General features: G+C 50.8%; 1 protein-coding gene across 2 annotated transcripts; it reads left to right on the top strand.

The window, feature by feature from the left end:
- Positions 1-548: 548 nt before the first annotated feature.
- msrb3 (methionine sulfoxide reductase B3) lies at positions 549-16851 on the top strand. 2 transcript variants are annotated; one of them, XM_035402061.1, is made up of 7 exons: positions 549-927; positions 5040-5161; positions 10696-10804; positions 11606-11683; positions 12593-12621; positions 15692-15789; positions 15876-16851. In XM_035402061.1, the coding sequence occupies exons 2-7, from the start codon at positions 5086-5088 to the stop codon at positions 16047-16049; spliced, it is 564 nt and encodes a 187-aa protein (XP_035257952.1). In that variant the 5' UTR covers positions 549-927; positions 5040-5085; the 3' UTR covers positions 16050-16851. The 2 variants fall into 2 exon arrangements, with proteins under 2 accessions (XP_035257952.1, XP_035257951.1); XM_035402060.1 differs by lacking the exon at positions 5040-5161 and having other exon boundaries at positions 552-927.
- The last annotated feature ends 828 nt before the right edge of the window (positions 16852-17679 follow it).

Genomic DNA, 17679 nt, shown 5'->3' with positions numbered 1-17679 from the left:
TGGTGTCTTGGGTCTCAATTGGGTGCTGATTTTAAGGTGAAAACAAAAACCAGCAGACCCTGTAGCTCTCCAGGACCGGGGTTGGAGACCACTGATATAAACAATTCTATCATAAGCGCGATTTAGGTCCTTATTCAGCATTACACAGGCATCCATAAATGCGTATGTCAGTAATCTCTAATATGGTGCGTGAGAGGTATGTATCCTACTTTGTTTTTCATGATCGTGTAACTGGCTGCTTCATGGGCGACTACGCACAATTTACGGTTATTGAAATTACTTTCTTATGAACGCTGATTTTCTACATATGAAGATGGGATGATTTGATTGGGCTGTAAGTATATTTTTCCGTGCTTGCATGTCACCTGATGTTTTTTGTTTTCTCACGGATTGGTAAAGCACCCCATTAACTTGCTGTTGAAAGGGTTGTGGAAACACGTGACCAGTTCTCAACTATAAACAAATCAACATTTGCCCGGAAACGGCTGGAGAAGTTGCAGGAGGATTAATAAACAAAAACCACGTGCGTTGTTTCGTGACGTTACATTACACGTAACATCACGCAAATTTCCTTTGCTATGCCCATGAAAGGGCATTGGTCTTTTGCAAAGAAATGTACGGATTTCATTAGACAGGGTAGCGCTATCAGTTTCCCTCGGTTTAAAACCGGTGCGCAGTTTAAATGGGGTTTGCCTAGGAATTCCTCCGAATCGTTCGGTGGCCGGCTCAGGGCTCGTCTTGCTCATATTTGGAGATGGTCGTAGCGGTGGAATTTCCCACAATGCATCCGGCATTTCCAAAGAAGTGCACAGAGCTGCCGTTGTGTCCCGTCGCGTTGACAGCTAATGAGGCCAAACGGAACCGCTCGCGTTACATTTATTTGTTTTAGCCTCTGCATAGCATCGCTGTCACCCCACATTGCCACAGGTAGGTTGTACACGGTTTTACTATTATTTTTTTTTACAAGTTGTCAAAATTAGCCCCTGTTGATGCGATCCTTTTGAAAAGAAAGGTGGTTCGAGAGCTTTCTAGTAAAGCGCTCTTGTGTGGCAAACTAGTTCACTGAAGCTCACTGTAGCTGGAGTCAAACGCCGCTTTTAAAATGTCACAGCACTTTAAAATGCTCTTTATCGTTGGGCTAGCCTTACTGTTGTTTTAAATACTGCTGTTGTAACCGTTGCTGAGTTCTATCTAGCCTGAATTTTCTGTTACAGTCGGCTAACCGGTCATGTTACCAATGTCTGTTTTTTTCATTAATGCCAACTAAGTTTACCGAAATAGAGTAAAGGGACTCATTATGGAATTACATCAGAAGCAGTGAAACTATAAGCCGAATGACGCAGCTGCAATCATTATGTAGTTACGTCATTAAAGTTTCTCTACCCAATGTGCGTTTTTAACGTTAACGTTTTGATGTTTAGGGCTGAGCTCATGCATTAACATGCCAAACAGCATCCAGTCCATGTAAATGTTTCATGAGTTGTGTAGTCTAATTTCGGCAACATTGTCCAAGCCACGTAGCCATAACAACGCAGGTGCTGTAACTGTATCATGACATGCATATTTTATGAGTCGCGCCAGCAGTTTGAATTGTCCCCCATTGCAATTAGCATGAGAGGAGAGAGACACTAACTGCGTGTCACGCTCCTCCCCACCGCCCGAGCTGATTATTTTATCGCAGCTTACGAACTTTGTCAGTGAGCAGAGAAATGTAATAAACGCCCTTGTACCCATAACTGCTTTAATCAGGGTTCGAGTTACACCCAGGGGTCTGTGGGATCACGGAGGTGGGAGGAGCATGTTCATCTTCACGCGCAGTCAGTGTCTCTGTCACTTTTTACAGTATGGGCACCTTCTAAAGTACATGTAAGAAACAACATAGGCCATGGCATTGTGAGACATTAAATGCCATTGAGCTTTAAGTGGCATACCTTTCTCTATTGTACTTTATTTACAGTGCATTGTGGGAAGAACTCTGGTCATAATAAAAGAAAAACCCCACATGGTTACTAAGCTCCCGGTGTTAGAACTGTACTGTGTTGGACAGACAACGATTTGACCCAAAACGGGTCTGAATGAGGACACCTGATTTGAATATTAGTGATTCAGGAAGCTTGCAGGAGCTCTGCCTGACAACAGCGCTCTTCTGTCGGGCAGAGAAGGAGCACTAGGCCCACAGTGTAGGGCCATGGCTCCCAGAGACAGGGCCTGCTCCTACACAGGCTCTCCACTTGGGCTTTTTATTTATCTACAGCACAGCGCTCAGTATCCGGTCCTTATAAGGACATATCAGGCCTCTGTCAGTCTTGCTAATTGTGCTGCAGTGGACATGGCGTTACCTGTAACAGTCCTTCCCTGAGTGAAAGCGTGAGAAGGTGCAGGTCTGAGGACCCCTGCACTAAGACCGCTCTGCACCTGGAGTCAAACAGCCTACAGGAAATGAAGTGGGGAATCTGCAGAACTGGACACTTAATAAGGAAAGACGCTCTCGCTTGCAGTTCAAAATGCAAAGTACACAAACGCTTTCACACTTAAAGGAGATATGATTATCCCACAGGGCTGAAGACCAGGGTGTTCATCACATTCTCATTACTTGTGCCGGTGTTGCATTGTGTAGCAGATGGTAGCATATTTAAATACGAGTTATTACTGTGTCACTTCAAGACATTTGGGCAGAAATGCACACCATTGTGCCGAGCTGTGCTTTGTGTGCAGGGCGAGCCGATGCTCGTGATTGGAGACAGCAGGTGGGCCTGGTGCAGGAGGAAGGACAGGGCTCAGCGCTGAGGATTGTGGGATTGATGGTGTGGCGCATGCCAGTATCTGGCCTCTGGGTTATTTTTAGAGCTGCCATCCTGGGCTGTCCGTCTGAGGCCCTGTTCTGCTTTAGCCTCTGGCCTGAGGGCTGCGTGCCAGGGTCAGCCCTCTCAGCCTCACGCAGGGTTCAGTGCACATTCAGCTCTGCTGGAGCAGTCTGAGAGAGCGCCCGCGAGTCCTCTCCGGGGTCCCCTGTGGGGTCCCCTGTGGCCTCCAAGCTGTTCCATTAGATTTAACACTGATCATTTTGCTGTGCTCATGCCTGGTGAAAGCTGTGCACTTCTGATTTTATAAACCACATCAGCGTCAGTGCTTTATAACCAATCCCAGCGACTTGGCGAAGGTAGGTCAAAGGTCAGGACAGCTATTCAGACACAAATACTGTGCAGTGCTTTAAGTGCTAGAGGCACCACACTTCAGAGTTCCTCCAGGAAACACTCCTGCTTATGACATATAGCCTACGTGTAAAATGTTAACAGATATTGCTAACGCCCTATGGTAACACTTCTGCAACTTTATATTTGTGTACAGTAGGATACAATATCTAGACAGCTGCATTTGCAGTATATTCATAGTTATTTTGTTCAAAATGTATTAATACAAAGTGAAATTGTGTATTTGTATTAAATACAGGACTACATTTGATAATGTCCAATTTTCCCATTCTCGTTGCTGTGGAAATATACAAATTGCCCTTATACAGGATTAAATCAGGTTTGAATTTGTCTCTGCCCCCTAGTGTAGGAGTCTGGCACTGCATGTTCTAAAGCCTGTTATTGTTTATTTTATCAACCAGATCTTTATCATTTGAAGAAAAAGTAAAGATAACTTCTGGAAATGGGATGTAGTGAAAAAAATACATTGTGCAAATATGTGTAAATGATCTAAAAGCAGGATTAATTTGTGTTTTCTCATATTTTGAAATTTTAACACATATTTTCTAATCTTGGTAATATATTTTATTTTAATATATTACAATATATTCAATTTTTGTGGAGTCTACAAGTGACTGGATGGTATTGTGCTTTAAGTGCAATGCAAGCTCCCAAACTCCTAATGTAGAGAACTTGAGATATGTGTCCCCAATCACTGATCTGTGGTCAGTGTCCAACGTCACCTTTTACACACAAGTGTCTGGTTGGTGTGTGGATTAAAGTGGGCAAACAGATCCTGGGTCAGTTTGCTGTGGCTCCCCTTTGCCTCTCCCACTTGACCACTAGAGGGCCCTCCCTCCAAGAGCTTCTGAGCTGCTCTCTCTCTCTGTGCTCTCTCTCTCTTTCTCTGTTCTCTCTCTCTGTCTCTCTCTGCTCTTCCTAACTAAAGAACCCCCCTTTCTCTTGTACATGCATGTTATTTTAGGGGAGTAACAATGTGGCACACTTCATAGTGGTATGCCCAAAGAGAAAAGTATGCACCCAGTGCATATACTGTCAATATACTGAAACAAAAAATATTATCCAGATCATAAAGCATATTGAAACAAACCCTTAAAATGTGCAGACCAATGTACAGATTATTCCTTTCAGATATTACTATTCAGATGTATGCTTATTTATTTCTGAAAATATATTGTCATGAAATAAATGTATATTTTAAAAGTCGATGTATGTCCTATAGTATGTTGCAATAGATCTAATTTGTGTAGAGGCAAGCTTAGCAGCCATTTCCCAGTGAATGCTCAGTTTCATAAGCGTAAATAAAGTCTGGATCTGTTGGTAATTTATGGGTGGAGCCTGGTGGTGTGTGTTTGCTGTAAAACTCAACACGCGTGTGATTAATGTGTTGAGTTCACATGTAAAAGAGCCTTTTGTAGAAGGGGCACATTTCCTGCTGTGTTAATGAATGAATCATGTGACGCCTGACTGCCTGAAACTGTGTCCATCTGCACCACTAATCACCCTAAAATATTTCTTCTGTTCCCTTTGGTGCGAGACACTGCCCCCCCCGCCCTGCTGGAGCAGTCTCATTAATCACCAATAATTTCTGGAACTGGAGGGAAATTAGACGTTTCCCCGTTGGTGAATGGAGATTGATTCCTCCCTCGGAAAGCATCGGCACCAATTAGGCCCCCCTGTGCCCCCTGCCCTTAAACACCCCCATTTCCTCTCACCGCCCGGGAGCACGCGGCGGGGGGGCGGGAGGGGGCGCGGTGGGCGGGGCCTGGGGACGTGTGATTGACAGCCTTTCTGACCTGTTGTTTCTCTCCCTCTCCTGCCTTGTAGCCTGAGCAGCCCCTCGGGGTGCTCTGTGGGCGGGGCCTCTGCAGCGATGTCGGGGTTCAATCTGCTCCACCTGGTGACTAAGAGCCAGCCCGTGGCCCTGAGACCCTGCGCCCTCCCCTCAGGTCCCCTGGTGCAGTGTGTGCTGCTTCTGCCCTAACGCACATGGGAGTGTGTGTGTGTGTGTGAGAGAGAGAGAGAGAGAGAGAGAGTGTGAGTGTGTGTGTGAGAGAGAGAGAGAGAGAGAGAGAGAGAGAGAGAGAGAGTGTGAGTGTGTGTGTGTGTGTGTGTGTGTGAGAGAGAGAGAGAGAGAGAGAGAGTGTGTGTGTGTGTGTGTGTTTAAGGGCAGGGGGAGGGGTGACACACTCCGCTGCAGTGGAACCCCATTACACACACACTCTCCAGCCAGGGCATAACATTCAGAGAACCTTCCTGCAACGTTGCAGTAATGCTGGCAGTTTACTCACTGTGCATGCTTCTGCTGTTCTACATGTTCTTATTCTGCTATGCATGTTATCATGTTAGCAGTTGTGCTATGTGTCTTAACGACAGGGAGATCTTAACTGGGCTAAAGTTCAGCTCAAAAATAACAGTATTTTGCTTTTCTGCAACACTGGTGTTTTATAAATGTTTAATGAGTTAATTAGCATAATGGTGTCCTATACCTCTCATTGATAATCAGTCAACAAGGATCAAGGTTAACATTTTAAAATTCTAATTCTAAACTAATTTCTAGGAAATGAAATATATAATCAAGCTTCCTCCAGGCTGTGTAGTTTTATTTGGATCCAGTAGGTGGCACTGCCTATATGTGTAATCTGCATTTTTGCGTCAGTGTAGGACAGCTTTTTAAGAATGAATGGAAGAGTTTCATGAAGTCATGATGAACTGGAATGTGGAAGGCAGTGTTTGCAAAGTTATTAGAGCAGATCAAAAGATCACTAGTGGATCCCAGTACCAACAAGTGGGTTTTTCTGCAGAATATCGCACACCTCCACCCCCCTGCAATCACACACACACACACACACACACACACACACACACACTGGAGTGTAAACAGTCTGTGCCTTGCTGTGTTTTGCACTGTTTGGACCTGCCTTGCCCCTCCCCTGTAGTGTTTGTAGTTTTATTTCCCGCCCCACTGACTGCTCTTGCTGTGAATACTGCATGCTCTCTGCACTGCATTCACTAATAATCCCCTTTTTTTACAACTAAAGCACTTTTAGGTTTTAGATTGTAGTTGCCGTGGAAACATACTCTATTTGTTTGCCTTGACACAGTTGCCTCTTGCTTGTAATACAAGACTGTTGTTCCCATGTTCAGTTTACGATTAATCGATTTAGCATTTTACAACTATTTGGAATACTATGGACACGATACAATAAAAACACTTAGTCACCAAGTGCATATGATAAAAAACAAAACAGGCCTTCTTTAATTAATCTGACATCATATCTAAGCAAATGTGCTTTTCTGGTGGTATGGAGATATGGTGCTGGAGGTTACAGGATACAGCATGTAGCGGAAAGATTGGCTACTGAACAGTAAATATGTGACACTGTTTTATGGTGTATATTCATTTAGAAATGTCCTAGTTTTGTAGAGAAAATGAACAACATGGAAAGAATACCAGTCAGTTAGGGTTAGGGTTAGGGCCAGTCAGTTAACCACAAAGGACTTCAGGAGCAGGAATATTGTGTGAGCATTCGGACTCTGTAGCGGAGTTAGAGGACGATGTAAGCAAACGGTCTTTCAGAGCTAAATCGGTTCAGAGGCGACTCGCAGCTAACCTGCCTGAAGGGATCTTGACTGAGCAGTTTATATAAGGCACACATTTCAAAGGTCTGCCAGCTACAGAGGGTTCACTAGATCAGGGGAAACCAGACCGAGAGAACGGGAGATTTAGAAAGAGCTGAAAGTCTGACAAGTTTAAACAAGCCAAGTGGGGGAGCCATAAAGAGCTAACCTGGCTTACAATTAGGAAACAATATTTATATTTGAGGTTGAAACGGCAGGATGTTGGAAAACGTGCTGATTTGGAGGGTTGACCTCAGAGTGCCCCAGGGCGGTGTAATGCGTACGACGCAGGGCACGTCCTCGCAGAACTTCTCAGAACGCAAGTTTTTCACCGTTTCAAGTCCAAAGACAAACAAAGATATGCAGGATGGCGTTTCCTCGCTCCAGCCAAAACGAGCCAGGGGAACAATGGGGCGAAGTGCTGCCCTCGCTAATTCGGGGGGGTGGGGGTGGGGGGGGGGGTGACCCCGAGCGCCCAGTAAAGGAGAACGTACCTTAACTTAACCCCCCTCCCCCCTCCCTTTCCGCCCTGTGTCAAAAGTGAGTTTCCACCTACAGGAAGGAGTGGGTCTGTCAAAGGGCCTCATTCAGTCTCCCGTCTTCGCTTCATTCACATGGTTTCAATCTTTTCCTGGGAATTCTCTGCATATTTAGAGCGAGATCGAGCCGCGGGCCCCCCCGCCTCCTTCTGCTTTAACAACAACAAGAGCGGCCGCGTCTCCGCCTGGCCCTGCTCCACCTAGCGCTGCTCCACCTAGCGCTGCTCCACCTAGCGCTGCTCCACCTAGTGCTGCTCCACCTAGCGCTGCTCCACACAGAGTCCTGCTCCACCTAGCGCTGCTCCACCTAGCGCTGCTCCACCTAGTGCTGCTCCACCTAGCGCTGCTCCCACCTAGCGCTGCTCCACCTAGCCCTGCTCCACCTAGCGCTGCTCCCACCTAGCGCTGCCCCACCTAGTGCTGCTCCACCTAGCGCTGCTCCCACCTAGCGCTGCCCCACCTAGCGCTGCTCCACCTAGCGCTGCTCCACCTAGCGCTGCTCCACCTAGCGCTGCTCCCACCTAGCGCTGCTCCCACCTAGCGCTGCCCCACCTAGCGCTGCTCCCACCTAGCGCTGCCCCACCTAGCGCTGCTCCACCTAGTGCTGCTCCACCTAGCGCTGCTCCACACAGAGTCCTGCCCCACCTAGCGCTGCTCCACCTAGCACTGCCCCACCTAGCGCTGCTCCACCTAGCGCTGCTCCACCTAGCGCTGCCCCACCTAGTGCTGCTCCACCTAGCCCTGCTCCACCTAGCGCTGCTCCACCTAGTGCTGCCCCACCTAGTGCTGCTCCACCTAGTGCTGCTCCACCTAGCCCTGCTCCACCTAGCCCTGCTCCACCTAGTGCTGCTCCACCTAGCCCTGCTCCACCTAGCGCTGCTTCACCTAGTGCTGCTCCACCTAGCCCTGCTCCACCTAGCGCTGCTCCCACCTAGCGCTGCTCCCACCTAGCGCTGCTCCACCTAGCCCTGCTCCACCTAGCGCTGCTCCCACCTAGCCCTGCTCCACCTAGCACTGCTCCACTTAGCGCTGCTCCACCTAGCACTGCTCCACCTAGCGCTGCTCCCACCTAGCGCTGCTCCCACCAGCCCTGCTCCACCTAGCACTGCTCCACCTAGCGCTGCTCCCACCTAGCGCTGCTCCCACCAGCCCTGCTCCACCTAGCACTGCTCCACCTAGCGCTGCTCCACCTAGCACTGCTCCACCTAGCCCTGCTCCACCTAGCGCTGCTCCACCTAGCCCTGCTCCACCTAGCGCTGCTTCACCTAGTGCTGCTCCACCTAGCCCTGCTCCACCTAGCGCTGCTCCCACCTAGCGCTGCTCCCACCTAGCACTGCTCCACCTAGTGCTGCTCCACCTAGCGCTGCTCCACCTAGCGCTGCTCCCACCTAGCGCTGCTCCCACCTAGCACTGCTCCACCTAGTGCTGCTCCACCTAGCGCTGCTCCACCTAGCCCTGCTCCACCTAGCGCTGCTCCCACCTAGCGCTGCTCCCACCTAGTGCTGCTCCACCTAGCGCTGCTCCACCTAGCGCTGCTCCACACAGAGACCTGCCCCACCTAGCGCTGCTCCCACCAGCCCTGCTTCACCTAGTGCTGCTCCACCTAGTGCTGCCCCACCTAGCGCTGCTCCACCTAGCCCTGCTCCACCTAGCCCTGCTTCACCTAGTGCTGCTCCACCTAGCGCTGCTCCCACCAGCCCTGCTCCACCTAGCACTGCTCCACCTAGCGCTGCTCCCACCAGCCCTGCTCCACCTAGCACTGCTCCACCTAGCCCTGCTCCACCTAGCGCTGCTCCACCTAGCCCTGCTCCACCTAGCACTGCTCCACCTAGTGCTGCCCCACCTAGCCCTGCTCCACCTAGTGCTGCTCCACCTAGCGCTGCTCCCACCCAGCAGTGCGCTCGCAGCAGAGAAAAGCATGAAGGCAGAAACTGGAACAGAAACAACAGGAGTGAAGTGAGCTTTAATGGCCTTCAGTGAGAGCAGCGTAATGACGAGAGGGAGAGAACGAGAGGGAGAGAACGAGAGGGAGAGAACGAGAGGGAGAGAACGAGAGGGAGAGAACGAAGTGGCAAAGCATGTAATTTAAAACGCCGACTGCGTCTCCTCAACCAAACCACATGCACATGGACATCTGTGTTCACTGTGAGTGCAGCCACTCTAATATTAGCGCACACACACTCACACACACACAGACACACTGCACACACACACACTCTCTCTCTCACTCTTACACTCACACACACAGACACACATACACTATACACACACGCACACTATACACACACTCTCACACCCAAACATGCTCACACACATTTATCAGAGATGTTTTATCTAACTGCTCTGTATAATAATGTTTTCCAGTTCTTCTAAATGATGAAAACTAAGGCACTGCAGGAACATGCAGTTCCTGCTCTCAGTGAGGCCCATTTCACTCTGATATTGGGCATGCGCAGACGGACTGCGCTGCTCTGAAGCGCTCTGGCACTGAAACGGTGTGACGCTGGTGCTCTGGTATCCCAGGATAAATGTAGCCCAGTTCAGCCAGGGTGTGGTCCAGCTTTTCCAGCCGATTATCACAGTCAGGACAACTTCCCCTAACATTCATTTCATCCCGGGACAATGAACTGTGTGTGCGCATGCGTGTGTGTGTGTGTGTGCGCATGCATGTGGCTGGTAATAACCCCCATGTTATTATGGCTTCAGCAGTGCCCAGCAGTGAGCTTTAACTTCACCTCTAAAGATCTCAGAAACCCCTGAACGCTCGAGTACTGAAGGTCCCTCCCAGATTGCGGCCATTTTGTGCTCTACGGCTGACCATTTGAATTGTAAACATGCGGAAAACTTTGCTGTCCTGTTTGAAGCTTTGGCTGCAGTGGTTTGACCCCCCACCTCCCCAGACCCCCCCGCCCCCCACCTCCCCAGACCCCCCACGCCCCCCCCCCCCACAGCAGACGCACCCCTCGCTTGCCGAAATGGTGGCTGCGGCCGGCCCGGATTCCAGGCAGGTGCACATCGTGGCGGCGGGCTGCGAGGGGGCGGAGCCTGTAGAGAGCGCCGGGCTGAGAGTGCTCTGATCCTCGCCCGGTGCGCCGGCCCATAATGCTCCTGTTTCTGCAGCTCCACGCCGGTGCCGATTGGTGGATCTTGCCTGGAACCTCGGTGCGGAAAAGCCTCGGCATCAGCTGCTTGGGCTGGGCTGGGCGGGGTAGGGCGGGGCGGGGCGGTTTAGGGTGGCAGAATGGAGGCGATGCCCCGTGCCCCACCCTGCCCCGCCCGAGCCAGGTGAGACTGAACCCTTACCTGTAGCCCTTGTCTTGCAGGGACACGCCCGAAGAAGAAGAGCTGGCCTGTGACCTTCTCTCAGGAGGACCTGAGGAAGCGCCTCTCGCCCCTTCAGTACCATGTGACCCAGGAGAGAGGCACTGAGAGGTAGGGGAGCAGAGACTGCCCCAGAATCTGTGCGTCTGTCCCTCAGTCTGTCTGTCCCTCAGTCTCTCAGCTGCACTGCGTCTGTCACTGTTAAGAGAGAGAGAGACAGACTGATCAGTGCATTCTGGGGTTCTCATGTTATTAAAGCTGCAAAATCATGAATAAATCTGATGAAATGGGCCACTCCAGTATCAGACAGGGGAGATGGACAGGGTAGCTGTGAGAGAGGCAGGGGGATGTCGGTCTCTCCCTCTCTCTTTCTCTCTATGTCTCTCTCTGTCTGTCTCTCTCTCTCTCTATGTCTCTCTCTCTTTCTCTGGTGCACATGTGGGGAAAGTATTTATTGGCTCATTGGCGGTAGGAATGCTAGAAATGTGCCAGCCCAGACGCTGCTCGGGTCTGGAGGCTCACAGGCACTGGGTTGTGGCTCCAGGGTGTGCAGAGTGTTGGACCCAGCCTGCCGAGCCAGACCCGTGGTCCTGCACGGTCTTATGGACCAGAACCGCCCCCCACCCCTCCCCACTCAGTCTGTCCCACAGGCCCTCCCACCCTGCCCTGCCCCCCCACCCTGCCCTGCCCCTGGCCTGTCATTCACACAAGGTGCAGCCAGTCACAACGATGATTGGACCAAAGGTGAAAATGCCAAAAAGGCTGTTTTCTGCAGTGCAGTGGTGAAACTGGTCTGAACAAGCGAGACACTGACCGCCATTTTGGAGGGCGCTCATTCCCCTAGCGGCTAACGCTAGCACAGGGGCCCTCTGGGGTGACTGACTGACCCTGCCCCCCTCCTTTGCCCTGCAGTGCCTTCAGGGGGGAGTTCACTGAGCACAAAAGCGAGGGGACCTATACCTGCGTGGTCTGTGGAGCCCCCCTGTTCAGGTGAGTGTGAGCGCAATCCGAGCCACCTGCCGCTAACGCCGCTAACGCCGCTAAGGCTGAGACATGCTCAGGTATGAGAGGAGAGCTCTCCAGCTTCCCAAATTGGTTCAAGAGGGGTCTGCCAGATAGAGCTCCAGGAAAGGTTAATGTCACCAGACAGGAAGTCAGGCGTATCTCGGGAGCCGTTTCCACGGCAGCGCCTTTCCCACAGCGGGCAGGAGAGCTTCAAAGGGCTGTGGATTTACTGCCAGCATTAACCTGTACCTCAGACAGCGTGTTCCCCCCAGCGCCGGATACCCCCCCTACTGCACCCCCCCCCCCCCCCACTGCACCCCCCCCGCCCCACTGCACCCGCACCCCCCCACTGCACCCGCACTCCCCCGCCCCACTGCACCCGCACCCCCCCCCCCACTGCACCACCCCCGCCCCACTGCACCCGCACCCCCCCCCCACTGCACCGCCCCACTGCACCCGCACCCCCCCCCTACTGCATCCCCCCCCCACTGCACCCGCACCCCCCCCCCACTGCACCCCCCCCGCCCCACTGCACCCGCACCCCCGCCCCACTGCACCCGCACCCCCACCCCCACCCCCGCCCCCGCCCCCGCCCCCACGCTGCACACACACTCCCCGCTTACTGCGGGTGAGGTACGGGGGTTCTCAGTAATGCACAGTACAGAGGGAACCCCGGAGCAGAGCTGGGTTCTGCCGGGTTCTGCCGGGTTCTGCCGGTTCGTGTCGTAGGTGCAGAGGTGTGTGACTCTCCTCACGTGTTGTGAGCTGAGGCTCGCTCAGTGACTGTGTGATCTGAAGCTGTGCTAGTCCTGCGTATCGTAGGTATTTTTTAGGATGGCAGTATGTTCTTGAGTTTGTTCGGAGCTGTCTAATTGCTTGTTTTTCTTTCTGCAGATCTGATACAAAGTTTGACTCAGGATCAGGTATGGCTACGTCCCTGTCTTATTAAAAACATCACACTGCTGTCCTGCACAGCACACATGAGGTGAAAGCCTGAGGGAGTGAATCATCACTGAAATACTTCAGCGTTTAATGCAAGGAGTGGCCTTATCCTTGAATCAACCCACACACCCCAACGTCCACACACACTCCTCCACACGCAATAAAACAGCCCTGATACTCCACACATCCTGTCCTTAACCTACCTCTGAGAGAGAGAGAGAGAGTGTGTGTGTGTGTGCATGCGTGTGTGTGTGCGCACGTGTGTGTGTGCGCATGTTTGTGAGTGTGTGCGCGACTGCGTGTGTGTGTGCGCGTGTGTGTGAGTGTGTGTGCATGCGTGTGTGTGTGTGTGTGTGTGTGCGTGTTTGTGTGTGTGCATGAGTGGGATTGCCTGTTTGTAAGCTTATTAATGTAGACAGTGGCAGAGCTCTTATGTACTATGATAGTAGATGTCACCCCCTACAGGCAGTAAGTAGGGCTGCTCTGTTTAAGCGCTGCTGCTCAGTTTAAGCGCTGCTCAGTTTAAGCGCTGCTCTGTTTAAGCGCTGCTCAGTTTCAGCACTGCTCTGTTTAAGCGCTGCTGCTCAGTTTAAGCGCTGCTCTGTTTAAGCGCTGCTCTGTTTAAGCGCTGCTCTGTTTAAGCGCTGCTCTGTTTAAGCGCTGCTGCTCAGTTTAAGCGCTGCTCTGTTTAAGCGCTGCTGCTCTGTTTAAGCGCTGCTGCTCTGTTTAAGCGCTGCTGCTCTGTTTAAGCGCTGCTCAGTTTAAGCGCTGCTCTGTTTAAGCGCTGCTGCTCTGTTTAAGCGCTGCTCAGTTTAAGCGCTGCTGCTCAGTTTAAGCGCTGCTCTGTTTAAGCGCTGCTGCTCTGTTTAAGCGCTGCTGCTCTGTTTAAGCGCTGCTGCTCTGTTTAAGCGCTGCTCTGTTTAAGCGCTGCTGCTCAGTTTAAGCGCTGCTCTGTTTCAGCGCTGCTCAGTTTAAGCGCTGCTGCTCAGTTTAAGCGCTGCTCAGTTTAAGCGCTGCTGCTCTGTTTAAGCGCTGCTCTGTTTAAGCGCTGCTGCTCAGTTTAAGCGCTGCTCTGTTTCAGCGCTGCTCAGTTTAAGCACTGCTGCTCAGTTTAAGCGCTGCTCTGTTTAAGCGCTGCTGCTCTGTTTAAGCGCTGCTCTGTTTAAGCGCTGCTGCTCTGTTTAAGCGCTGCTCTGTTTCAGCGCTGCTCAGTTTAAGCACTGCTGCTCAGTATAAGTGCTGCTGCTCAGTTTAAGCGCTGCTGCTCAGTTTAAGCGCTGCTGCTCAGTATAAGCGCTGCTGCTCAGTTTAAGCGCTGCTCAGTTTAAGCGCTGCTGCTCAGTTTCAGCGCTGCTCTGTTTAAGCGCTGCTGCTCAGTTTCAGCGCTGCTCTGTTTAAGCGCTGCTCTGTTTAAGCGCTGCTGCTCTGTTTAAGCGCTGCTCTGCACACACAGCCCAGTGACGGGGCTTCATTAGATTAGCCTGCTAAAGATCTCCCTGCGGCTTCTTCCCTGTGACTCACAGAATTCCTGTATTCCCTGTGACTCACAGAATTCCTGTATTCCCTGTGGAATTTCCTGTATTCCCTGTGGAATTTCCTGTGTCTGAGTGGAATTTTCGTGGCTTTGTAGCTGCGGCCAGCCGACCCTCCCCAGCTGGGACGGGGTGTGGTGGTGGGGTGGGGGGGGCCCGTATTTCAGAGCTCTGAGTGTAGTACCACAGTGAGACTGGTCCCATGTCCACCTCTGTGTTCTGCAGAAATTGCACCCGTGTGTTTGTTTCACAGGGGACCTCAGGCTAAATTCAGATTACACTCCCCTACACTCCCCCTTCTGATTGGCCCTTCTATACTCTGATTGACTTTCCTGCACTCTGATTGGTGTATGTGTGTGTATGAGTGTGTGAGTATGTCTGTGTGTGTGTGCACATATGTGTGTGTGTATGAATGAGTGAGTGTGTGTGTTAGTGGTGTGTGTGCACATATGCATGTGTGCGTACGTGTGTGTGTGTGTGTTTGTGTGTGTGTGTGCATGAGTGCGTGTGCGTGTGTGTGTGTGTTAGTGCTGTGTTAGTATGTGTTAGTGCTGTGTTAGTGTGTATTAGTGCTGTGCTGTGTTGTGTGTGTGTTAGTGCTGTGCTGTGTTAGTGCTGTGTTAGTGTGTGTGTTAGTGCTGTGCTGTGTTAGTGCTGTGTTAGTGTTGTGTTAGTGTGTGTTAGTGCTGTGTTAGTGTGTGTGTTAGTGCTGTGCTGTGTTGTGTTAGTGCTGTGTTAGTGCTGTGCTGTGCTGAAGCTCTTTGCATCCTGCACACACTCTCAGCCATCAGGTTTTCATCTGTGTGCTGGAACAGAGGAAGCGGGTAGAGTTACCGGGGTATGGGGGCATTTAGCAGTTAATGGGAAAATGCCATTGCTTTGCATTCTGGGGTGAAACACAGGGTAAACCCGTCAAAGCCAAGAAACCCTGTCCACCCCTCTTAATTATTTAAGAGATAATTATAGTGGAATGTGTGAATGTGTGTGTGCATGGGGGAGTGTACATGTGTATGCATGCACGTGTATGTGTGAGAGAGAGAGACAGAGTGTGTGTGTGTGTGTGTGTGTGTGTGTGTGCATGGGGGAGTGTACATGTGTATGCATGCACGTGTATGTGTGAGAGAGAGAGACAGCGTGTGTGTGTGTGTGTGAACACTCACAGGATTCCCTCCTCTGTTTCTGAGCAACTTCTTGGCTGTTTCAGACTTCCTGGCCAGTGCCAACCGTTTATTTTTCCAGCTCATACCGAAGAGACTCAGTTTTACTCTCAACCCCTCCCATCTCTACACACACACACATACACACTCTTGCCCTCTTTCTCTCTTAGACACACACACAATGTTCTTGACTGAACATTCTAATGCTGATGTCACAATCACTACTGTAAATTGAAAGCAGTGGAGTTCTAGAACTTAAGAATTAAAAAAAAAAAAAAAACTTTCTGAGAAGCCTGCTGTTCACCGGTTTTAGCAGACGTGTGGCGATGAGTTTGAGTGAATCGGGGTTGTGCATGTTGCAGGATGGCCCGCCTTCTACGACCTGGTCAATCAGGACTCTGTGGTCCTGACGGATGACTACTCCTTCGGGATGCACCGGGTAGAGACCACCTGCAGCCAGGTATGTCCCCCCCGCCACGCCCGTTTGATCCCAGACCCCAGCGGCGGCTGGTCTCAGCGCTAACCCCAGGCCTGCTCTGCTTCCAGTGCGGTGCTCACCTGGGACACCTGTTTGAGGACGGGCCACGCCCCACGGGGAAACGCTACTGCATCAACTCGGCTTCCCTGGCCTTCCAGCCCAAAGACCCGGCCCCGCCCCCTCCTCCCGCGGGGGCCGAGGGCGGAGCGGAGGCCGCTCCCACCAGCAAGACTGAGCTCTGAGTGTTACCATAGCAACACTCCGCCCAGGCCCCGCCCCCGTGGCCCCGCTCACACCCACCCGCCCCAGCATCACCTGGGGCAGCAGTGCTGAGCACCCTCTCAACTCCCACTTACCTACTGCCCAAATACCTCCTGCCACAAATACCCCAGTCTATAAATGCCCCACAACCGTGTTCCCCTGTACCCTAAAACAACACAAGAGAGTGCTCTGCTGGAGTGCCCCCTACTGGGAGGGTAGATACCACAGCTGAACTCAAGCCTGAGGGGATCTTCTTGCCCCAGGGTCCAGTTGCCCCAGCTTGGGGCAGGTCTGGGAGGGGCAGCTGGATGCTCATGCTAACAGTACTTGTGTGTGAGCATAAATAGATTAAGACAGGTCTGGATGATATATGCAAAATCACTGTTATTACTCCTTTTTGTTGCAAATATATATATATATATATATATTACAGAGCTCTATGTTGGGGGGAAAAAGAAATATATATTCTCTTTTGGCACAGTGAGTTATTTTTGAAGTGATATTTGATACTGAGAGTGTGATGGTTTGGGTGAAAACGCTATGCAAGTGCTTTTGAGGGGTCATAAAATAAGCACCAAGCCAAGAACAAAGCATTCTTTCAAATAAAATGGAACAGATGAGAAATGTTTAGTCTGAACACAAATGGATCCTGGCTTTTAAGGGTGCCTGTTTGGCCTCATGTCCCAGTGCCTCTTGTACTGAATTTATAATATTGTGTGTTCTGATTCACTGAACGTGTTGAGAAGAGAGTTATGATTAAATAAAGCTTGCAAGGAAAAAGTCTTAGTGCATCTGATTTCCGTTCTATGCCGTTGTAATATATATGACTTGCAACTGGGCAAATTCTAAATGACCTCTGTGTCATTCATAAAGTTCTGAGTTTTATGACTTAGCTGTTTAATACCAGGGGAAATGCTTTGAGAGAGAGAGAGATAGTGAGAGAGAAAGAGGGGGGCAGATAGAGAGATAGAGAGAGGTGGGAGAGAGACAGATAGTGAAAGAGAGGGGGGAGAGAGGGAGAGGGGGGGAGAGAGAAAGAAAGAGCTTTTCTCCAAGCATCTTTAGATAGTATGTGAACTTAAAGAGGACTGCGTGCATTAGCAGTGTTTTGTGTTATCTGTCATCAGAGGATTGTGCTAACTACCACTCCTCTGATGCCACGGCAACCAAGTCTGTTTGTTTTTGTGCTGTTTTGGCCAGTGAGGGATAATGGGCTGGGTGTGTGTGGTGATATACACGCAACAGTATTGCAAAGTGAACACTGAAGCGAACAAAGTACTTTCTGCAAAGTTAATCCACCACTAATGAGTGCCCTCACAATATAATTGCTGTGTGTGTCCATGTACATATCTGTGTGTGCGCAGGTGCGCGTGTGTGTGTCCATGTGCATATCTATGTGTGCGCAGGTGCGCGTGTGTGTGTCCATGTGCATATCTATGTGTGCGCAGGTGCGCGTGTGTGTGTCCATGTGCATATCTATGTGTGCGCAGGTGCGCGTGTCTATGTGTGTATGTGTGTGTGCGCAAGTGCGCGTGTGTGTGGGTGCATTCATACATGAGTGAACGTGTGTCTTTGTGAGTCAGTGTTTGTGTTTTCTAAGAGCTCTACTGG

Source organism: Anguilla anguilla, chromosome 19 (assembly GCF_013347855.1).
Source record: "Anguilla anguilla isolate fAngAng1 chromosome 19, fAngAng1.pri, whole genome shotgun sequence".
Taxonomy (NCBI): Eukaryota; Metazoa; Chordata; class Actinopteri; order Anguilliformes; family Anguillidae; genus Anguilla; species Anguilla anguilla.
This window is presented reverse-complemented; position numbering and strand designations above follow the sequence as displayed.